At 57.8% G+C, this 18,486-nt stretch overlaps 7 protein-coding genes across 7 annotated transcripts; 4 read left to right on the forward strand and 3 right to left on the reverse strand.

The window, feature by feature from the left end:
• Positions 1–170: 170 nt before the first annotated feature.
• On the forward strand, positions 171–1,230 carry J3D65DRAFT_672336 (tricarboxylate transport protein, mitochondrial precursor; the record flags this gene model as incomplete). Its single annotated transcript, XM_066803487.1, has 3 exons — positions 171–200; positions 314–669; positions 729–1,230. The coding sequence occupies 3 exons, from the start codon at positions 171–173 to the stop codon at positions 1,228–1,230; spliced, it is 888 nt and encodes a 295-aa protein (XP_066650314.1).
• A 446-nt stretch (positions 1,231–1,676) lies between these two features.
• On the reverse strand, positions 1,677–3,808 carry J3D65DRAFT_163376 (uncharacterized protein). Its single transcript, XM_066794189.1, has 2 exons — positions 3,019–3,808; positions 1,677–2,972 (listed from the first exon to the last, which is right to left on the reverse strand). Exons 1-2 carry the CDS (start codon positions 3,570–3,572, stop codon positions 2,045–2,047), a joined length of 1,482 nt encoding a protein of 493 aa, XP_066650315.1. The 5' UTR covers positions 3,573–3,808; the 3' UTR covers positions 1,677–2,044.
• A 689-nt stretch (positions 3,809–4,497) lies between these two features.
• Positions 4,498–7,833, forward strand: J3D65DRAFT_163342 (fungal-specific transcription factor domain-containing protein). The gene is made up of 5 exons (XM_066794188.1): positions 4,498–4,749; positions 4,804–5,230; positions 5,280–5,798; positions 5,844–7,220; positions 7,270–7,833. Exons 1-5 carry the CDS (start codon positions 4,601–4,603, stop codon positions 7,615–7,617), a joined length of 2,820 nt encoding a protein of 939 aa, XP_066650316.1. The 5' UTR covers positions 4,498–4,600; the 3' UTR covers positions 7,618–7,833.
• Positions 7,834–8,550: 717 nt separating this feature from the next.
• On the forward strand, positions 8,551–10,958 carry J3D65DRAFT_641739 (Hemimethylated DNA-binding protein YccV like-domain-containing protein). Its single transcript, XM_066801913.1, has one exon. The coding sequence runs from the start codon at positions 8,639–8,641 to the stop codon at positions 10,577–10,579; it is 1,941 nt and encodes a 646-aa protein (XP_066650317.1). The 5' UTR covers positions 8,551–8,638; the 3' UTR covers positions 10,580–10,958.
• Positions 10,674–12,575, reverse strand: J3D65DRAFT_641741 (putative NADH-ubiquinone oxidoreductase 39 kDa subunit). The gene is made up of 6 exons (XM_066801914.1): positions 12,332–12,575; positions 12,267–12,280; positions 12,154–12,216; positions 12,009–12,103; positions 11,869–11,960; positions 10,674–11,818 (listed from the first exon to the last, which is right to left on the reverse strand). The coding sequence occupies exons 1-6, from the start codon at positions 12,481–12,483 to the stop codon at positions 11,083–11,085; spliced, it is 1,152 nt and encodes a 383-aa protein (XP_066650318.1). The 5' UTR covers positions 12,484–12,575; the 3' UTR covers positions 10,674–11,082.
• Positions 12,576–12,652: 77 nt separating this feature from the next.
• J3D65DRAFT_641747 (uncharacterized protein) lies at positions 12,653–14,372 on the forward strand. Its single transcript, XM_066801915.1, has 3 exons — positions 12,653–13,072; positions 13,123–13,358; positions 13,405–14,372. Exons 1-3 carry the CDS (start codon positions 12,787–12,789, stop codon positions 14,044–14,046), a joined length of 1,164 nt encoding a protein of 387 aa, XP_066650319.1. The 5' UTR covers positions 12,653–12,786; the 3' UTR covers positions 14,047–14,372.
• A 42-nt stretch (positions 14,373–14,414) lies between these two features.
• Positions 14,415–16,896, reverse strand: J3D65DRAFT_579969 (solute symporter family transporter; the record flags this gene model as incomplete). Its single annotated transcript, XM_066797698.1, has 4 exons — positions 14,415–15,946; positions 16,001–16,249; positions 16,492–16,556; positions 16,631–16,896. The coding sequence occupies 4 exons, from the start codon at positions 16,894–16,896 to the stop codon at positions 14,490–14,492; spliced, it is 2,037 nt and encodes a 678-aa protein (XP_066650320.1). The 3' UTR covers positions 14,415–14,489.
• Between the last annotated feature and the right edge of the window lie 1,590 nt (positions 16,897–18,486).

Consider the following 18,486-nt stretch of genomic DNA (forward strand, 5'->3'; position numbering starts at 1 on the left):
CACGGGCCAATCGACCTGACCTTGCAGCTCCGGGCACGTCCGTTTTGTGCTAGCCCACGTCTGCCGGCCCATCCCACGACGTACAGTTCCTACGCTGTCGATATTGCGGGACACTTTGTTCTCCTCGCCCGTCCAAGTCTACATTCACGCCGGGGATCAGAAAAGGCACCATGGCCGCAGACGAGCAGAAGAAGGCCAAGGTACCCAACCAATTTCTCAAACCTACAATCATCCTCTGCAGCCAGTCCGACACCGGCATCATGACCTGAGCTCGCACGACTCTTTCAAAGACAACCAGCTAACAATCCCACAGCCCAGCGCACTGCGCTCCATCATCGCGGGCAGCACGGCCGGAGCCGTCGAAATCGCCATCACGTACCCGGCCGAATTCGCCAAAACGCGCTCGCAGCTCAACCGGCGGCTGCCAGACGGCAAGAAGCTGCCATGGCCGTCATTTGGACCGCAGTGGTACGCCGGGTGCACGACGCTCATCATCGGCAACTCGATCAAGGCCGGCATCCGCTTCGTGGCCTTTGACCAGTACAAGACCATGCTGGCGGACAAGGACGGCAAGGTGTCGGGCCCCGCCAATGTCATTGCTGGCTTCGGTGCCGGAGTGACGGAGAGCGCGTTGGCTGTGACGCCGTTTGAGAGCATCAAGACGCAAATGTGAGCATGCAGCATGTTGGATTCCCTCACCACGGAGCCCTTCCTAACGCGCAGCCCAGCATCGACGACCGCAAGCGCGCCCAACCGCGGATGCGCGGCTTCCTGCACGGCACGCGGCTCATCTACGCCGAAAAGGGGCTGTCGGGCTTCTTCCAAGGCTTCGTACCGACAACAGCGCGGCAGGCAGCCAACAGCGCGGTGCGGTTCGGCTCGTACACGTCGCTGCGGCAGCTGGCGCAGTCGTACACATCCCCGGGCGAGAAGCTGGGCGCGGCCAGCACGTTCGGCCTCGGCGCCGTCGCCGGCGTCATCACCGTCTACGCCACCATGCCGCTCGACACGGTCAAGACGCGCATGCAGAGCCTCGAGGCGCGCGCCGAGTACCGCAACAGCCTCGTCTGCGCCGCCCGCATCTTCAAGGAGGAGGGCCTGACCACGTTCTGGTCGGGTGCTATGCCTCGTTTGGCGCGCCTTATTTTGAGCGGCGGTATCGTGTTTACTATGTATGAGAAGAGCATGGAGTTGATGGATAGGATGGACCCGCAGAGGAAGTACATTTGAAAGGTGAGCGTGTTCGTCAATCACCAGAGACGGCGGCGTTTCGACGAAAGCAAAGCGGAGCAGTCCATCAGGGGGCATCCATTATGGAGCCAGCCAACCCGCTGCGCTGCGCCAGGGGGAGGCAGGGGGCAGATGAAACTCTACCCCTGACTGACGCCCCGCAGGCGCGCAAAACAACAAGAAGAAGGGAACCCACACCACACGACGCCAGCGAGGCACCACCGTCGCCCTCTCCGTCCAAAGCAGACCCAGGGGCCATGGTGGTCAGTAGAAGCGCAGGGTCGCACAGGGGTAGCGCGGCTCGGCTCGGCGCGGCGCGGCGCGGCGGCAGGCCATTGTATCAAGAATCAACGAGTAAACGTGTACGACCACCCCAGACACCAGCTAAAAAAGAAGTAGAATGTAGAACAAGCTCACGCCACTGCCACGTTCTGGTTCGATTGTACCGTATTATTTGGAGTATTGTTTTGAGCTGCACGAGAGGATGGGACCTAGAGCCGTCAATCTGCTTCTCGTTCCACATCCCTTCAGTTCGTTCGTCCTTTGAGACGTTTCTGCCTCTGTCCGTTTGATACGCCATGATCCATCCATCCAATTGAACCGCCCAGTCCAATCCAGTCCAAACCAACCCGGCCGTCCCAAGACCCAAAATCCCAAGATAAAGAACGATGCCGGCCATGCGCATATCCACGCCCACGCCCAAATCCTTGACCTACACCTATACTCACACCCATACCCATACCCGTCATATAGTCATCTCAAATCTTCCATCATTACTTACCTCGACTCCACCCAGCATCCCAGCCTCGTCAGGTTACACGTCAAGCATACTCCTGACGCGCTGCGCCGGCGCCGACTCAATCCCCAACGTCGTGCCGGAAATGACGCTCGCGCCATCGCCGCCGATTTCGCGACCATGCTGGCGCCGCTCGGGCGACGGATCGCGGAAGGGGTTGCGCGCGCCGTCGGCTTCAGCCTGGCGGGCCGCAGCGTCGCTCACGGGGCCCAGCTCAACATTGGCAGACGGGGTAGTGGGGCCAGGTCCTTCCTGGGCGAGGGCGCGCAGACGCTGCTCGGGCGTCAGGTGGACGCCGCCGTCGTACTTGCGCCACCACGAGGGCTTCTTGACGATGCCGAGGCCGGCGTCGGCGGCGTGGTCGCGGGAGCGGCGCTGCTCGAGGAGCAGCTTGTCTTCGTTTTCGTCGACGTAGCCGGCGATGTTGAGCACGATGATGAGGAGCACGATGGGCCCGTAGCCGAGCCCGAACGGCCAGGCGGGCTTGACGTCCTTGTTGAGCAGCGACACGTCCCAGACCCATGCCGCGGCCATGTCGTAGACGAGGCGGAAACCTAAGATCAGGATGGCGAGGAACAGCTTGGTGGGGCAGTGGGTGCAGAAGGAGTTGATGCGCGCAAGGACGCCAGGAGTGGCCGGGCGCGGGCGGTAGTGATGCAAGCTGTGGTGGAGAGAGAAGATGGTGATGCCCCAAGCAATGACGGCGATTATCGAGCCGGCCTTGAAGCGGCCATCTGTGGCAGTCTTTTCTGCAAAATGGGTCTGCTGCCAGTCGGAGCGCTGGTACTCAATGTTGGTCCAGCTGCGAGGTATGGTCATGAAAAAGTTGAGCCAGGCGAAAAAGTAAAAGATCAGAGGAAGGTAGAATTCCGTCTTGCCACGTTTGTCGTCTTCTGGAAGCAAAAAGGGATCGCGATCGCAGATCTGCCTCTCTTGCCACGAGCCCCTGCGGCGTGTTAGGTGGGTGATGTCAGAAGAGAGTGGGAACTGACCAGTGCCGCGTTGCCTCCCAGACCATTGCCAGGGACGCAGGGAGCATCAGAGTAAAAAAGAAACATTGCAGGACGATTGCAATGCTAGTCAGGTAGTTTCGGTCCACGTCAATGCCGGTAATGGTGCTGATCAATCCGCAAGCAGCGGCAAAGAGCATCCAGTACCACTGCCACCGTCTGCCAATTATGCGGAAGCGCTTTTCTTCGCGGACAAACTGGCGGCCATGTTTGCGGAGGTTGATGAGTATGAACATTATGCTGACGGCGAAGAGGGTCGCAAAGGAGATGCCGACTTTGCCGCGGGTGCTGATGCCGTAGTAGGGGACGTAGCACGAGGTGCCATTGATCCAGCTGCCGTTGCTGAGCATGGTGGGCTGGAATTTGCCAAAGACGAGGTAGCATCGCGACTTGTTTGAGATGGTGCCATTGTCGTAAATGGTGTAGTTGTAGTGGTCCAGGGCGGTGCGATTGAAGTGGACGCCGTTGATGAGCGTGTCGGTCGCGTTGTCGCCAGACGGGTAAGGAATCAGGTCTCGGAGTTCAAGCAGCGGCATCGTGGGAGGCGGCAGTAGCCGTGAGGAGCGCAAGGTGTTTCGAGCGGTTTCGAGCAATGCGCAGGGCGACGTCCGTGTTGATGGGAGAAGGTGGAGCAAACGTCTTCCGGTTTTGGACGTCTAAGATGCGGCAGAGCGGGTCGGACGGCCGCGGTATCCGGGCCGGTGTTGATGACGGCGAATGGGCGAGTTTACGGGACGGGAGTCGCAGACGAAGCGAAGCCCAGGCTGGCGAGGCGACGCAAGGCGAGAAAAGGACGGCGACGGAGTCGTGAAGAGGTTCGCGCAGGACGATGACGGCGAGAATGGTGTTGTTGGTGGTGGAGATGGCGGCTGAATCCGGTGACGGTGATCTACGCAGCGAGTCATGTTCCCTGCGCGGCTAGGCTGGGAGCCCCTGTTGGCCCAGCACCAGCGGCAGCGGCAGCGGGAGGCATGCGACAAGCAGCAGGGCGGGGGGTGAAAAGACTGCCCTACAGGAACTGTGTATAGAGGAGATGATGCTGCCTGTGGGCTGCCATGGATGGTTTCGAGTAGCGACAGGGCGAGGGCTGAGCGCGACGCCAGAAACGGGCCCAGAGGCAGCAGCTTGTCGCCCGCGACCGAGGTCAGTCTTGTCCAGAGGCAGAGCTCAGGTCACCTTTGATTCAACTCTCGCCGTCTACCTTAGCACCGCAATGTACTTACATTAGCTCGTCACATGCCGCAGTCTCTCCTCTCCGCCACATCTCAAACTCAACCTCAAGTCTCTCCTCCAGGCTCCAGTCTCCGCCGACGTCTTGAAAAACACCACCACCTACGCTCCCTATAGCTCGAGCTAGCTCTGCGTTGCCCCTCGTCTCCCGCACCCACCGCACCTCAGCCTACACGAGCACGCGGGCACCTTACGGCCTTACATCCCACCTGTCCTACATACACGCGCCACCGACAAATCATCGCCTCTCCACCGACTTCTTGGGAGACTCGAAATCAGACTCGCTACGCCCGTAAGCCTGACCCCGCCCGAGCGCGGTCAGTCAGCCAGCTCCATGGCCTCCCCAGATCCCTCCTCAAACCCTCCACCGCGACGCGAGAGCCCGTCGCGTCCGCCCACCGCTTCCCCCGCCGTCAAACCCCACGCTGCCCCCTCTAAAATTCGGCGCCGCAATCGCTTGATCACCTCCTGCCTGGAGTGCCGGTACTTGCTCTGCGCCCTGCGTTAATCTGAACCGCCGCTGACCTGCCCCCCTAGCCGCCGCAAGCTAAAATGCGACAAACTACATCCATGCAGCAATTGCACCCGCTTTTCAAGGGATTGCGTCTTTCTGGCGCCTGCCCTCGATGCCGCTTCGCAGCTCAAGCTGGCCGAAATCAAGGAGAAGATGGGCACTCTCGAGCGCACTCTCGAGGAAGACATTGCCCGAAAATCAGTGCGCCGCTCACGCTCCGAGTCGAGGCCCGGCTCCAGCTTGCCCGGTCTCGACGGCGTTTCCAGTGAGGACGAATTTTCCGAAGCAGAGGACGAGCGAGGCCTTGAGCCGACGCCCCTTGCCCTCGAAGCAGCTCCATATGACGACGACGGCAATGACGACAACATTCTCGACCTGGGCGTGCAGTTTGGACGATTGCGAATCACCGAGCGAATTGGTGGTTTCGTGCGACCCAAGCTGGCACAAGAGGTTGGTCTGACGATTCGCCTTGCCAACAGTCGATGCTGACGTCTCGTAGCTGACCGAGGCCTTGAAAGAAGTTCCTGAGCTATTTCCAGATCCATTGGAGCCTCATCCGTTTACAAAAAGAATTCACCCGAGTGCTTACCTGGTTCCTGGCCCAGACTACCTTGCGCCATCCGCCAGCTTCTTCTTTGCTCCAACAGTCCGGAAAAACAGTCTGGTCCACTCTCTCCCTGCAAAATCCATGGCCGATACGTTGCTCAGACAGTACTGGCGTGCCGTACATCCTGTTGCTCCTGCTGTTCACAGACCGTCATTTGAGAGGCAGTATACCGCATTTTGGAAAGATATTGCCGTGGGCGTCGAACCTCGATCGTCCCTGCAAGCCCTTATTTTGGCCGCCATGCTATCTGCAGCAGTCAGCCTTTCAGAAGAAGTTGTGACCAATGAGTATGGAACATCGAAGCAAGAACTCGTCGAAAGTTTCAAAGAAGGGACCGAAGCTGCATTATCAAGGGCAAACGTCGTGCGAACCACCAAGTTTGAGACGTTGCAAGCGTTTGTCATGTATCTTGTAAGTCTGATTTCACACTGCCAGGTGACTTTCTAACTGAATCAGATCCCCCTTTGCCGCAACGAAATTTCCAGGTCCCACTCTGCCCTGACTGCCATGGCTATCAGGTTGGCCGAGTGCATGGGTTTACATCGCGATGGCGCACAATATGGCCTGTCTCCCGTCGAAACCCACGTACGACGTCTGGTTTGGTACCAACTTTGCTTCTTGGACATTCGAGTGTGCGATTCGTGTGGACCCAGGCCTCAGATTCGCGAAGACGATTTTGACACCAAATTTCCTCTGAACGTGGACGACATGGACTTCGAGACCAACAACCCGCCGTGGCAAGACAAGGATTGTTTTACCGACATGACCATTGCCCGCATGCGCTTCGAGTGTACAGAAATGGCGCGTCTCATCTGGTTCGAGCGGCCGCGGATCGAGAAGAAACAGACAACGCTTACGGCGGTCCTTGCCAAGTGCCAGAATTTTCGCATTGCCATGGAGAAGCGATACGGGCCAATGCTCGACCCCAAGAATCCGCTGCACTACATGTGGCAGCTGGTATACAACATTTTGAGCTTGAAGCTCCACATAATGCTACTTTTCCGCTACGCCAGCAACATGCACAGAATCATGCCCGAGCGACTGAGGCAGACGGTGCTGGGCTCCGGGACGTTGCTGTTGGAGAATGCCATCGTCCTCGATACAAACCCGAGTTTGAAGACGTGGATCTGGTATGCGGGCACTCACCAGCAGTGGCACACTGCTTTGCTCATGCTAGCGGAAATGTACGCCAAGGAACCAGACCCAAGCTACGAAGAGCGCGTTTGGCGCTGTCTGGACTACGCGTTTGACCTGCCTCCAAATATTTCCATTGTGGAAAAGGCCAAGTTTGTCCTCGGCGGGCTTCGAGATCGAACACTCGTTCTGCAAAATCTTCGCAAGTTGCATGCGCCAACAGCCATGGACCAGCCCATGGGTCCACGGCCTTACACCATGGCCATTGATCATAGCGCAAGGCTTTGGTATCCTAACTTGGCCAAGAGCGCCTTGGCACGCATGGGTGATACGCCGCCATCGCTTTCGCCGCCGCCGCAGGCTCCATCCACATTTGCGGCTAGTCGAAGCGGTGCGACGCAAAGTCAAGATCGTCATGATGCACAATACAACCAGATGCAGGAAGCGACAGGAATGGGCCAGGTTCCGCCCCACGCATCCATGGCCGCATCATCGTCCTCGAATGCCCCCTATTCGTCTGTCTCGCTGCCACCAATGGACGCTGTCACCGATCCCTATGCCAGTACTGCGCCGACGCCCTATAACATGGGTAACTTGTTCAACATGAGCCCTGGAGATACAACTAGTGCGACATCCGGATCAGCCATGGGAGGTCCAGGCAGTGGCAGTCCAGACGACCACATGCTGGACATTGACTGGGTAAGCATTCCGATTACCCTGAGGGAAACAATACTAATCATGATTGTAGAACGAGTGGGACAAACTCTTTCCTCAATCCATTGGCGGCGTTCCAGGAGGCGTTGGCGGCGAAATGTTCTCCGCGCCCGACTTTAACTATGCATCAGCCTCAGAAGCTTCGTCGTCTGCTCCCACTGCCACCGCTACGGGTTTTCCTACTGGAATTGGTGTCCTCAACTGGTCGCACGTCGGAAAAGGTGCAAGTAACCACGGCCAGATGCATCTCCCTGCCATGCAAGGTCAAGGCCAAGGACAAGGACAGGGGCGTAACCAAGGGCATGGCTCGGGATTACATCATGGTCAACAGGGGTTGCAACATCAACAGCAGCAGCAGCATCGACATCGCCCGTCGCATTGATCGCCGTTTGGAACAGATGCTTGTGGTGGGGTGGCATCAAGCGCGCCGACTATTATGCCGTCGCTTCTCCGGATGACGCCTGGTGGCCAAGAATGCTGCGCACCATCGTGCCCTCCAGCTGTCCAAAACCAGTCCATATTCTCGGATGAAAGCGAAGCTTGAAGGTCTTAAATGTCCGGGTGCGCAACTGCTGCTATCACACGAACGTCGATAGTAAAGCGCTGCCTGTATAGCCTTCGCCGGGTTGTGTGGAGAGACTGGCAGCTGCAGGCGCGAGCAAAGTCCCATTGCAATACCAGGCGCAAGACTTGGATTCTGATCTTTCCATCACCGTGTATTATCGCGTTTATTATCGTCGGAGTCTGGCCTGTACAGGACAGGCTACAACTTACGCAGTGTGGGAGACATCGGGATGATTAGTTGCACATGCTATGCCACATGCTTCAAATCACGTCTACGAAAGCGATACCACTTGTTTGATCTCTTGTACTATAGTATACAGTGCCTCTGGGCTACATATATATATCGTCTTGTGCGTATTCAGACGGAGGCGCCGCTGCAATTGGCTACCTGGATCGCGAATCAAAAATAGCAAACTGTCTCGAAAATTCAAACAGAGTCGGGGTGTGTCTTATTTTCAGCGACCATCACGTTCGAGGAATAGTAGGCGTAGAAAAATAACATTCCAAAGTGTATTCGGGGTGGCAAGAAGCAGCTTCAGAGGAGCAATTGTGGTATTGAACAACTGTCCCGTAGCTTCATCTGTGTTGGTGAACAAATGCTACTGTAGTCGTACTGCTAATATCATATCTTTGGTAACAACCATGGTGGAGGTCGCGGCGAAAGGGGATCCCTGCGTGGCGATCCTCCCTCGGCAAAGATGGCCCGATATCGTCATTCGGCGTCAGGACATGCGGGGGCAACTTTCCTTCAACACACTCTCTCCCCCTCGACACCAGCTCGCTCGCAAATCCCCAAAATTATCCAAAGCCCTGTGTACAACCAGCTTTGGTCGCCAGCCATGGCAGAGCGAGCATCTCTCCAGGCGCTCCCGGACGAAATCTTGACCAACATTCTCTTCTATCTCGACCCCGATAGCCTCAATGCGGTCCAGCCCGCCAGCAGACGCCTCCAATCCGTAGCGGGGCAGGAAATCCTGTGGCGGCACAATTGTCGCATCCACTTCCGCCATTGGAATCCCAAACACAACTACACGGCGCTCCTCCAACGGCCCGTCGCACAAGTACCCTGGCGACAGCTTTTCGTCCAGCGCAAGCGCATCGAGGTCAAGGCGCGACGGCTGGTGGACGAGCTGGTCGCAACACACAAGCAGCGAGGCGCGCACATTGAATGGCTGGCTGAGCAAGGATACGACGTCAAGGACGAGCTGCTCCGGCAAAAGAGCGTCGATGAAGAGCAGGAGGATGTACTGGCGAGGCGATATTGGGCCAATGCCGCCCTCACGGCTATACACCGCAGCATGGCTATGGAGGAATGGGCGCGGCTGAGACGTGGCGAGCCGACTTCGCTGGAGCGGGTTTTGGGCGCATACGATTTGTTCGTAATAGACAGCGCGGAGGGTATTGGCGACTTGGACGACATTTCTGCAAGGTTGGACGACCTGGCCGCGCGATTCAAATCACAGCACCCGGAATACCTCGAATTCTCCCTGCGCGAGCGGGCGCTGTGTCTCGTCGAGTTCCTGCGCGTCGCCGGGTTTACGGGCGTGCCTCCAGAAAGGTACGGACGCATCGAGCAGAACTTTATCGGTCTCGCGCTGGCCGGCGACAACCACGAAGCGCTGCCACTTGTCACAGTCGCCATCTTCTGCTGCGTCGCCGAGCGCCTCGGCATCAACGCGCAACCGTGCGGCTATCCCATGCACATCTACGCCATCGTCAAGGCGCCGCCGGGCGAACCTCTCGACGGACCCGACGCCTCCTCCACCAGCAACCTCTATCCCGAAGACTCGGACACCATGTACCTCGACCCCTTCCGATCAGAGCAGGAAGTGCCGCGCAGCCGGCTCGAGTCGCAGCTCATGAGCTGGGGCGCGTCGCCGCAAAACTTCCCCATGTTCTTGTCATCCGCCAGCGTGACGGAGATGGTGATCCGCAGCGCACGCAACATGCGGCGGGCCGTCGAAGTCGGCGGCGAAGCGGAACCGCAGCAGCCGCCGGGCGCGGCGCGGCTCGCGCACTCGCACCTCGACCTCAACGCGGCGCTGCACGCGGCCATGTGGGCGTGGGCGTACCTCGAGCGCGGCGACAACGCGTCCGTCACGGTGCCCGGCGCGGCCGACATCGTGACGCACCGCCGCCGCATCCTCATGACCAAGGTCATCCAGCTCATCCTCGAGCACGTGCCGTGGGAGACGTTCCTCGCCGAGCGCTACATGGGCCCGCTGTTCTGCGACCTTCCCGAGTCTCACGACTTTGCGCGCGTCATTGGCGAGCAGTACGTCGCCGACCGCATGGCGATGGCGCCCAAGCTGCGCCGCAGTCGGCGGCGGCCGAGCCAGATCAACAGTAACAACACTTCCAACACTTCCAACACTCCAGGCATGTCCACCAACACCGACCAAACCGACATCCACAGCACAAACCAGTCCCACGGCACCTGGGCGTCCGCCGTGCGCCACACAATCGGGACACCCTTCCGGCACGCGCGCTACTCGTACTACGGGGTGATCATCGGGTGGGACCCGTCGTGCAGCGCGGCCGAGGAGTGGGTGGTGACGATGGACGTGGACCGGCTGCCGCACGGGCGCGCGCAGCCCTTCTACAACGTGCTGTGCGAGGACAGCACCGCGCGCTACGTCGCCGAGGAGAACATTGCGCCGACCGACGAGCAGCCGCCGGCGTGGTTGCGGGGGGCACTGGCGGGGCGGTATTTTTTGAGGTGGGATCGCGAGGGGAGCAGGTTTGTGAGTAATGTGAGGGAGGAGTATCCGGATGATTGATGTGTGGCAATTTGACACAACAGGAGAAAAGCCACAGACGCAGTTGATTAATCGTTGGGCTAGGCAAGGCGAGGCACATACATGTAGACGTTGGATCGAAGATAGCTAGATACCCACGGCGCGCAGAGCAGGCAAGGAACGTATTCTTTTCACAACAAAGAGCGAGCGAGCCCACCACCACCCCCACATCCACATATCACGCCACGGAAGAGAAGATAGCTGCGTTGTTGTACATTCTAGCATTTGGTCTGAGTGGTCTTTTAGGTTTCTCTCATCAGCATGAGCAGCTGCCTGCCATTCGCGGTGCCTGTATCAAAGACGGTCCAGTACGGTCTAGGCCCAAGACTGCTTTTATGTACAGCGACGAAGGAGAGAAACGAAATGAAAAAAGGAAAAGAGAAGAAAACCCACCGCTCTCAAGGGAAACGCTTCATTCGGACAAGGAAAAGGTGTGGTTTGATGTGATGAGTGTGTGTCGGTCACGCAACAACGAAAGGAAATCACTACTGGTCGTCGAGCACGTGAATGTACTTCTTCTCCTCACGCTTCTCCTTCTCCGTCTGCGGCGGCAGGTCGAGGTAAGTCATGCTGCGGTAAGCCTTGAGGTACCTGTACGTCAGGCTCTTGACCTCGGCGGGCACGATGTCGAGGTCCTTGAACGTCTTGGCGGCCGGGTCGATGGTCTGGTCGATGAACTCGCGCTCGACCTGGTCGGCGCAGCCAATGGGCCACCACAGCAGCTTGTTCAGCGTCTCGGTCAGGGGCTTCATGATTTGCTTGGGCACGTTGATGTGCCGCCGGTGCTTGATGATTTCCGTGTCCACCAGCTCCGCCAGCTCCGCCATGCTGTAGTTGGTCGGCCCGAACAACTCGTACGTCTCGGCCGCCGTCGTGTCGTCGTGGCACATCTTCTCCAGCGCCATGCCCACGTCGATGACGTGCACGGGCCAGAACCGCTGCTCCATGTTGTTGGATGTGAAGACGTTGCTGAGGCGCGCCAGCTTGTTGAGGAGCTTGTCCTCAAATCCAAACATGGGGGACGGACGGACAATGGTGGTCTCTGGGAAAATGCTGCGGACGGCTTCTTCGCCGCGACCCTTGGTGCGGTAGAACTCGGATGTCGAGTTCTTGTCGGCATTGAACGAGGAGACGTGTACGAAGCGATCTACATCGTACTTTGCAACGGCTTCGGCGATGCGCTCGGCGCCCTCAACGTGGACATCTTCGAGAGAAAAGTTCCTGGCAACGGTTCAACACGACTCACTCGAAATGAATGTGAAGGGACGCACTTGGTAGGGTATTCGCGGCCGATCAAGTTGTAAACAATGTCGGAGTGACGGACGCTCTCTTCGATCGATGGGGTATTCCGAAGATCCATTTCCTAAGACTGTCAATAACTTCATACCGGTCTGGCATGAGTTGGTCTTACGAGGAAGACGACTCTGCCCAAATCACCCGTCACCTTGAGGTGGCGCTTGGTCATTTCTTCCCGATATGGTACGACCACGGTGCATCCTTGACGTGCTGGACCATTTCATCAGTATTCGGCCATGTCATCGGCAAGTCGCTCGTACCCAGACGGTGGACAATGTAGCGGCCCAAGAAGCCAGTGGCTCCAAACACGGTGGCCGTGTGTCCTTGCAAAGGAGTTAGCTCCAGAGGTGGGGTGGGTCCGGGCAAATCGAACCTCCGAGCGACGACCTGTGAAGCTGGTCAGCAACAATTGCAAATGGTGTGGCAGCAGCACATTACCTGCCGCCCTGTACTCTGATAATTGGCTTGCCGGTGCGCGTGATGGCGACATCATGGAGGCTGCGCCGGGCGAGGTGGGAAGTGAGCTTGGGAGAGGCCAATGCTCTCTGGAGAGCCGCGTTCGGCCCGGCGCAACTCCTGGGGAAAGCCATGGTCGAATGAAGAGCGGAGAGGATCGAAGGGAGAGGTTGCGGGGAGATGCGGAGTGCTATGGAGGTGGTTGTAGCTCCGGGGAGAGCACCTCGGAGCGGAAAAACGTACGGCATAACGTCAGGGTGATCGACGGAGCTCCGGTTGGAACAGAAGCGCTGCACCTGAGCTCAGACCCACCACTACCCTACACGTCCACCGCCGGAGCTCCACCACCATCCGACAACCTCATCACCATCGCCATCGACCCTCCTGTCCAACCTCTCACCCGCCTCATATCCTCCACACCGCCGCAACTCGCCACCATGGCTGGACCTACGGCCAAAGACCTGGAGATGATTCCGGGATACCTCGAGGAGCAGCGCGACCAGGCCCCGGACGAGCTGCAGCACTACTTTCTGCAGTTTGAAGATTTCTGGGAGAGGAAGCTCTGGCACGAGCTGACCAACTCGCTGTTGGAATACTTTGGCCACGCAGAGAGCGCGCCGCAGCGGATAGGGCTCTTCAACACCTTCATCAAGACCTTCTCGGACAAGATCAACCAGCTCAAGCTGGCCACTCTCGGTCTGAGTGCCGCATCACAATACCAAGGTAGGAAAAACGCCAGGCGACCTCTTGATCAGTTTCTTATCATTCCTTAGATCTCAAGGAGCGCCTCAAGTTCCTTGAGAGCCTCGCGGACAAGGTCAACAAGCCATCGTCGCAAGATGCTTACGTCTACGCCATCGTCGTCGTGGCAAGCGTACAGCTGCAACTCCAAGACCCCCCTAGCGCACGCAAAAAGCTCGACGAGGCCGAGCGTATCCTGGAATCGTTCGACACGGTGGAGACGGAGGTGCACGCGGCCTTCTACCGCGTCAATGCCGAATACTACAAGGTAAAGACAGTCGCGATGGTTTCAAACTCCCAACTCACATCATCAGTCTCAACAAGAATTCGCCGCCTACTACAAAAACGCCCTCCTCTTCCTCGCCTGCATCGATCTCGCAAAGCTCCCTCGCGAAGAACGCATGCAGCGTGCGTACGACCTGGCCATTGCCGCGCTGGTCTCCGATTCCATCTATAACTTTGGTGAACTGCTGCTCCACCCGATCCTAGACTCGCTCATCACCACGCCTCAAGCATGGCTTCGCGACCTCTTGTTCGCCTTCAACCGCGGTGACCTCGCCGCCTACGACGTCCTGGCCGGTAACATTTCCAAGAACGCTCTCCTCAAGGAGCACCAGCAGTTCCTGTACCAGAAGATTTCTCTGTCGGCATTGACAGAGGCCGTGTTCCGCCGCCCGCCGCAGGACAGGTCCATGACTTTCAACGCCATCTCCCAGGAAACAAAGGTTCAGGCAAACGAGATTGAGCATCTCATCATGAAGGCTTTGAGCTTGGGTCTTCTTAGAGGAACAATCGACCAGGTCGACCAGGTGGCCAAGATCAACTGGGTCCAGCCCAAGGTGCTGGACATGAAGCAGATTGAGGGCATGAGGGGAAGACTCAGAGACTGGGATTCGAGTGTCAACCAGCTTGGCAACTGGATCGAGGGTGTGGGTAAGGACGTCTGGGCCGCCTAAGTAAGAGATTGGATCACTACCGCTCAAGAAGGCCATTCGCTTCAAGAGGCTGGGGACAGTGAATGAAAATGAGGATGACGTCGACAATATCTAGGGAAAGTGGGGTGTCGATGTACAATCATGGCTCATGGTATCCGGAGTTTGCATGCTCCATAGAAAGCGCTTGTTAGCTGCGCTAATGGAATTACAGAAACCAGTTCTAATCCTAGAATTCGATTCCAGTCTCACCTCAGGCTCAGCCGTTATCTGCGTCCAGTGTGCGAGCTTTGACCATGATCACATGGATAGGCAGTGCCATGCCAATATCGTCGCTCGTGAACTTCTCAATCGATTCTATTTTCTCAAATCTTGATCAAAACAAGCACAGTCCCAAGGCCATTACAGTCTACCAAAGCGTACGCCATCTAGTCACAAAATTTTGGACTTTCTCTTTGAACCGTTGCTCATCTTCTCGTCAAATCGGCGCGCATTTTGCCAGCAAGCTCCTTGAAGAAGCCCAACGTCTCGACCACGGGCAAGACGGTCGAAATGAAGGTGCTCGTAAAGACCCAGAGAAACGAAATCACGACCCACGCAGTGAAGAAGCCCTTGGAAAAGACGTACTCGCTGAAAAACATGGGCATCGGCACCAGAATGACCATGATGAAGCTCAGCGTGTAAGAGGCAATGCATGCGGTCTTGTAGGCGCCGGCCAGGGATCGCGGGTCGTCGAGGGGCGCGGTGGCGGCGGCTTCGAGCGGCGTCGCCGAGTGCACGGCGACGTCCTGGTCGCCCTTGGCCATGTCGTTGCCGCTCTTCTCCGGCTCGTCGCCGCCTGCGGCCACCGTCTGAGGCGGCGTGGCAGAGTCCGGTGAGTTGCTGTCTCCCGCCGCGGTGGCGTTGTTGATGGCGCGCGTGATTTCCCAGTCGAACGGCTGCGGGTCCGGCAGCGCGAGCGACACGACGACGGTCACGATCAAGCCCATCATGATCGCGGCCAGGTTCCCAGCGAGCGTTGGGTACTGGAGGCCCGTGGTGTGAAGAGTGAGCTCACCGTAGAGGGCCTTGGCCGTGGCCAGCCACGCGATGATGCCGGCGGCGAAGCCGACGACGGCTCCCAAGATGCATCCCATGCGCGTCTGCCCGCGCCAGGTGATGGCAAAGGCGCAGGGGAAGACACCGCCGCCAATCAGCAGGCCCATGACGAGGTACAGCCAGCCCAGGTCGATGCCGATGGCGTCCCAGATGCACGCAAAGATGGCCATGGCGAGCCCGAAGATGCAGATGCACACGTGACTGACGAAGATGAGCGAGGATGGCGTCGCTTGCGGCTTCAGGTACGTCTTGTATATGTCAAAGGTCAGGATGGAGCTGACGGCGATGAGCTCGGCGCTGGCGCACGACGTCACCGCCATGAATAGCACGACAAGCAGAGCAGCGGCGCCGCTCTTGCCGAGGAGCGCTGCCGCAGAGAAGGCTGCCGCCAGTCCGGCAGAGATATCGCTCTCGGTGGGCTTGTTGGGGTACGTGGGGAAGTTCGGGTTGTCAGTCAAGGCGACGGCAGCGAGGCCCAACGTCGTGCTGAAGCCGAACGGAATGGCAAACCATGCGATGCCACCCATGATGTACGCTCTCACGGCGGTGCTGGGTCGCGAGGCGATGGCGCGCTGCCAGTAGGCCTGGTCGAGGAAGACAGTGCCGCTGCCGGCGCACAGCTGGATGACGCCGAAGACGAGGCCCTTGTTGGACTTGATGGTGACGTAAGAGCCGTCCTTGTTGCCCTCGACAGGCATCTTTTCGCCGGCAGCGACCAGGAGATCGTACATCTTCGACGGAGAGCCGATCAGGTCGCTGGTGGCGTAGGCATGGAACATGAAAAACAGGATGATGATCATGAGGATCAGAGTGTGGGAGTAGTCGCCTTGGAGTTGAGCGTAAGTTTGAATTCACCCCCTTTTGGCGATTTGTCACTTACAGAGGAATGTCGCCCGTAGCCCTCCCAAGACCACGTACAAACACACGCCCGCCGGGATGAGGAAGATGGCTGCGTAGACGTTGGCTCCGGTTAAGCTGGCCATGACTGCACTGCCTCCGAGCAGCAACTGGCTTCCCACAAGGATGTTGGTGACCAGCGCGAAGAAGATGAAGATGACGTGCGCCACCGCACCATACCGCGTGTAGATAATCTCCAGAAAAGTGTGGCAGCGCGGGGAGTTTTGCTTAACTGCACACATCTGTCAGCTCCGAGCTCTTGGATGATGCTTCTGCCACGGTGAGTGTCCAAGCAATGTCGTCCCCTAGAAATACAGCTGAACCAGACCTGGGGCCTATGATTCAATGCCGTCGATGCGGGCAGGGAACTGCCAATTGAGGACATGGCCGAATTTTGGAGATCCCAATTGCTTCGACACCCACCGACCGCATCACTTTTACAACTCTTCAAACAAACTCAACGCACGAACGCACCTTTGCACGCAAGGACGGAAAAGATCAAAATCTGCACGGTAGCACCCGCAGCATACCAAAACGGCCTGGCCACGCAATCAGCATCCTCTCTCTCAACTCCTCACAGTCACATCAACACTCAATCGTCACAGTGACTTACCCAGCCACGCCATACGTGTAGGCAACAGAGCTACTTTGCAGCAGCGTCGCAGCCCACGTCCACGCACTGACAATACCGCTAGCAATGAGACCCGGCTTGACGGATCGCGAGGCCGTGTTGAACTCCTCCGACTGCTTGGTCGAGAAGCGCGTGTAGCGGTTCTGCAGGTACGAGATGAACATCATGACGAAGGCGAAGAAGAAGCCCACGCCGACCACGACGCCGTAGCCGGCGGAGGCGGGCAGCGTCGTCGCTGCAGACGGCATGGCGATGGTGTTGGTGGTGGTGTGTAGTAATTGAGGTCTCAGTCGTCGTTGTGGCTTGGATATGGTATGGTGGCGTAATGTTGACTAGGGGGGAAGGGAAATGGAATTCGTGAAAGAGGATGGGAAAAGTAAAGGAAGACGAAAGATGGAGAGGCGATGGTGCAATTGCAAATGAACACACCAGCAGCAGCAGCGTGAAGATTGTCTGATCAGAACGTGGGTTATTTCGGCAAAAGATACATGACAAGAGAGCAGATAAGAGCGGCCAACCAACCCCAGCAGCGGGCAAGCGTCTAGAGCGCGCAAAATGGCGACGACCAAGACAAACCGGAGCCAAAGCTTGTATGCTGCTGCTCCAGAACAAACTGCCGATACCCTTTTTCTTGCTCACCTTGGCGCAGCTGCCTACCTTTCCTACGCGTGCTTTCCGTGCAGTCGGTCCAGTCGCCGCATTGGGCCAAGTGCTCTGTGTCTGGCTGGCTGGATGTCCGGGGAAGACGGTTTGGGGGAGGTATCTTGACTCAGAAGAGAGACAGCATCACTGCGATGTCTCGACTTATCTCGAGATCTCGAGGGCTACGCACGCCCAGACTCGTCCCTCCTGATCCTCTTCCGTCATTTCCTCGTCTATCAATCCCTCTCTGTGAGCGTGTACGTATTTCAAAAACCCGGCAGCCCGGCCGTCGGCGACGCCGCTGCACTGATCCCAGTTTACGTTTGCCGGTTGCTTTGGCGGGACAGCTGCGATGCATATGACTGACTGACAGCGATGTGATAGAGAAGGGCAACAATCTTGATAAGAGGATGTCATTCTCCAGCCATCGAGCCATCCGGACTTCAAATCGCACTGCACGAAGCCGTCATTCTCTCGCTCTGCACCATGATGGACGTGCCGAAGCTGTGCAGATCATCTACGCCACAAACCCGCTCCTCCACCCCTCCCCTCAGCGAGAGGAGAGACGAGGCGTGGAGATCGTCGTCCGTGCGTGCCCAAGCTGTCCTCTCACACCCACCCCATCTTCGGCATCCATGCCTCCAAAGCAAAGATAAGTGCAGAGCTAGCTAGGTACAAGCGCAAATCGAGGCGGGGATGTCGTCAAGACATCCATGCTCTGGCGGCTGCTGTCATTGGCCCGCTGGCCCGCGCGCCAAAGCTTATTCGGACGACCGACTGGGAGTGAGATAAGAAGGACTTTCTGGCCGTGATAAGTGTCGCGCTGTTTATCGGTATCAGTCTTGTGCGTGGGTTGCGAGCGGCTAACGCGTGAGTGAGGTTGATGCGGGATCGACGTACGGATGGACGGACGGACGGACGGGACGGAAAGGGCGCTTGCTGGCAGCGCTGCTGGCTGCTGGCTGCTGGCCATGATGCTGCGGGAATAAGGTGTGTGCGTTTATCTTGTGCAGTTAAGTGGTGGTGGGTCGATTCGATTGATGTCGTGATATGCATCGCTGAATAAGAACCCTCGAGAGAGTTTGACCATTATCAGCACACCGGCAGCCCCTTTCGCAGAATCTCATACGGCCTATATTAAACATTTGAACCTCGTGCTCCAAACGCTGTGAGTCACTCCGGGTCCGCTGGCAGCT

The sequence above is a fragment of the Phyllosticta citribraziliensis genome, assembly GCF_038025025.1.
Source record: "Phyllosticta citribraziliensis strain CPC 17464 chromosome Unknown J3D65scaffold_15, whole genome shotgun sequence".
NCBI lineage: Eukaryota > Fungi > Ascomycota > Dothideomycetes > Botryosphaeriales > Phyllostictaceae > Phyllosticta > Phyllosticta citribraziliensis.

Coding starts and splice junctions, on each gene's coding strand:
- J3D65DRAFT_163376 (XM_066794189.1), bottom strand. CDS start 3,572: ATGCCGCTGCTTGAACTCCGAGACCTGATTCCTTACCCGTCTGGCGAC. Junction 2,973..3,018: donor TGGGAGGCAACGCGGCACTG/GTCAGTTCCCAC, acceptor AACACGCCGCAG/GGGCTCGTGGCAAGAGAGGC.
- J3D65DRAFT_163342 (XM_066794188.1), top strand. CDS start 4,601: ATGGCCTCCCCAGATCCCTCCTCAAACCCTCCACCGCGACGCGAGAGC. Junction 4,750..4,803: donor ACCTCCTGCCTGGAGTGCCG/GTACTTGCTCTG, acceptor CTGCCCCCCTAG/CCGCCGCAAGCTAAAATGCG. Junction 5,231..5,279: donor GACCCAAGCTGGCACAAGAG/GTTGGTCTGACG, acceptor GACGTCTCGTAG/CTGACCGAGGCCTTGAAAGA.
- J3D65DRAFT_641739 (XM_066801913.1), top strand. CDS start 8,639: ATGGCAGAGCGAGCATCTCTCCAGGCGCTCCCGGACGAAATCTTGACC.
- J3D65DRAFT_641741 (XM_066801914.1), bottom strand. CDS start 12,483: ATGGCTTTCCCCAGGAGTTGCGCCGGGCCGAACGCGGCTCTCCAGAGA. Junction 12,104..12,153: donor CTACATTGTCCACCGTCTGG/GTACGAGCGACT, acceptor GAAATGGTCCAG/CACGTCAAGGATGCACCGTG. Junction 11,961..12,008: donor TGGGCAGAGTCGTCTTCCTC/GTAAGACCAACT, acceptor TGACAGTCTTAG/GAAATGGATCTTCGGAATAC.
- J3D65DRAFT_641747 (XM_066801915.1), top strand. CDS start 12,787: ATGGCTGGACCTACGGCCAAAGACCTGGAGATGATTCCGGGATACCTC. Junction 13,073..13,122: donor TGCCGCATCACAATACCAAG/GTAGGAAAAACG, acceptor ATCATTCCTTAG/ATCTCAAGGAGCGCCTCAAG. Junction 13,359..13,404: donor TCAATGCCGAATACTACAAG/GTAAAGACAGTC, acceptor TCACATCATCAG/TCTCAACAAGAATTCGCCGC.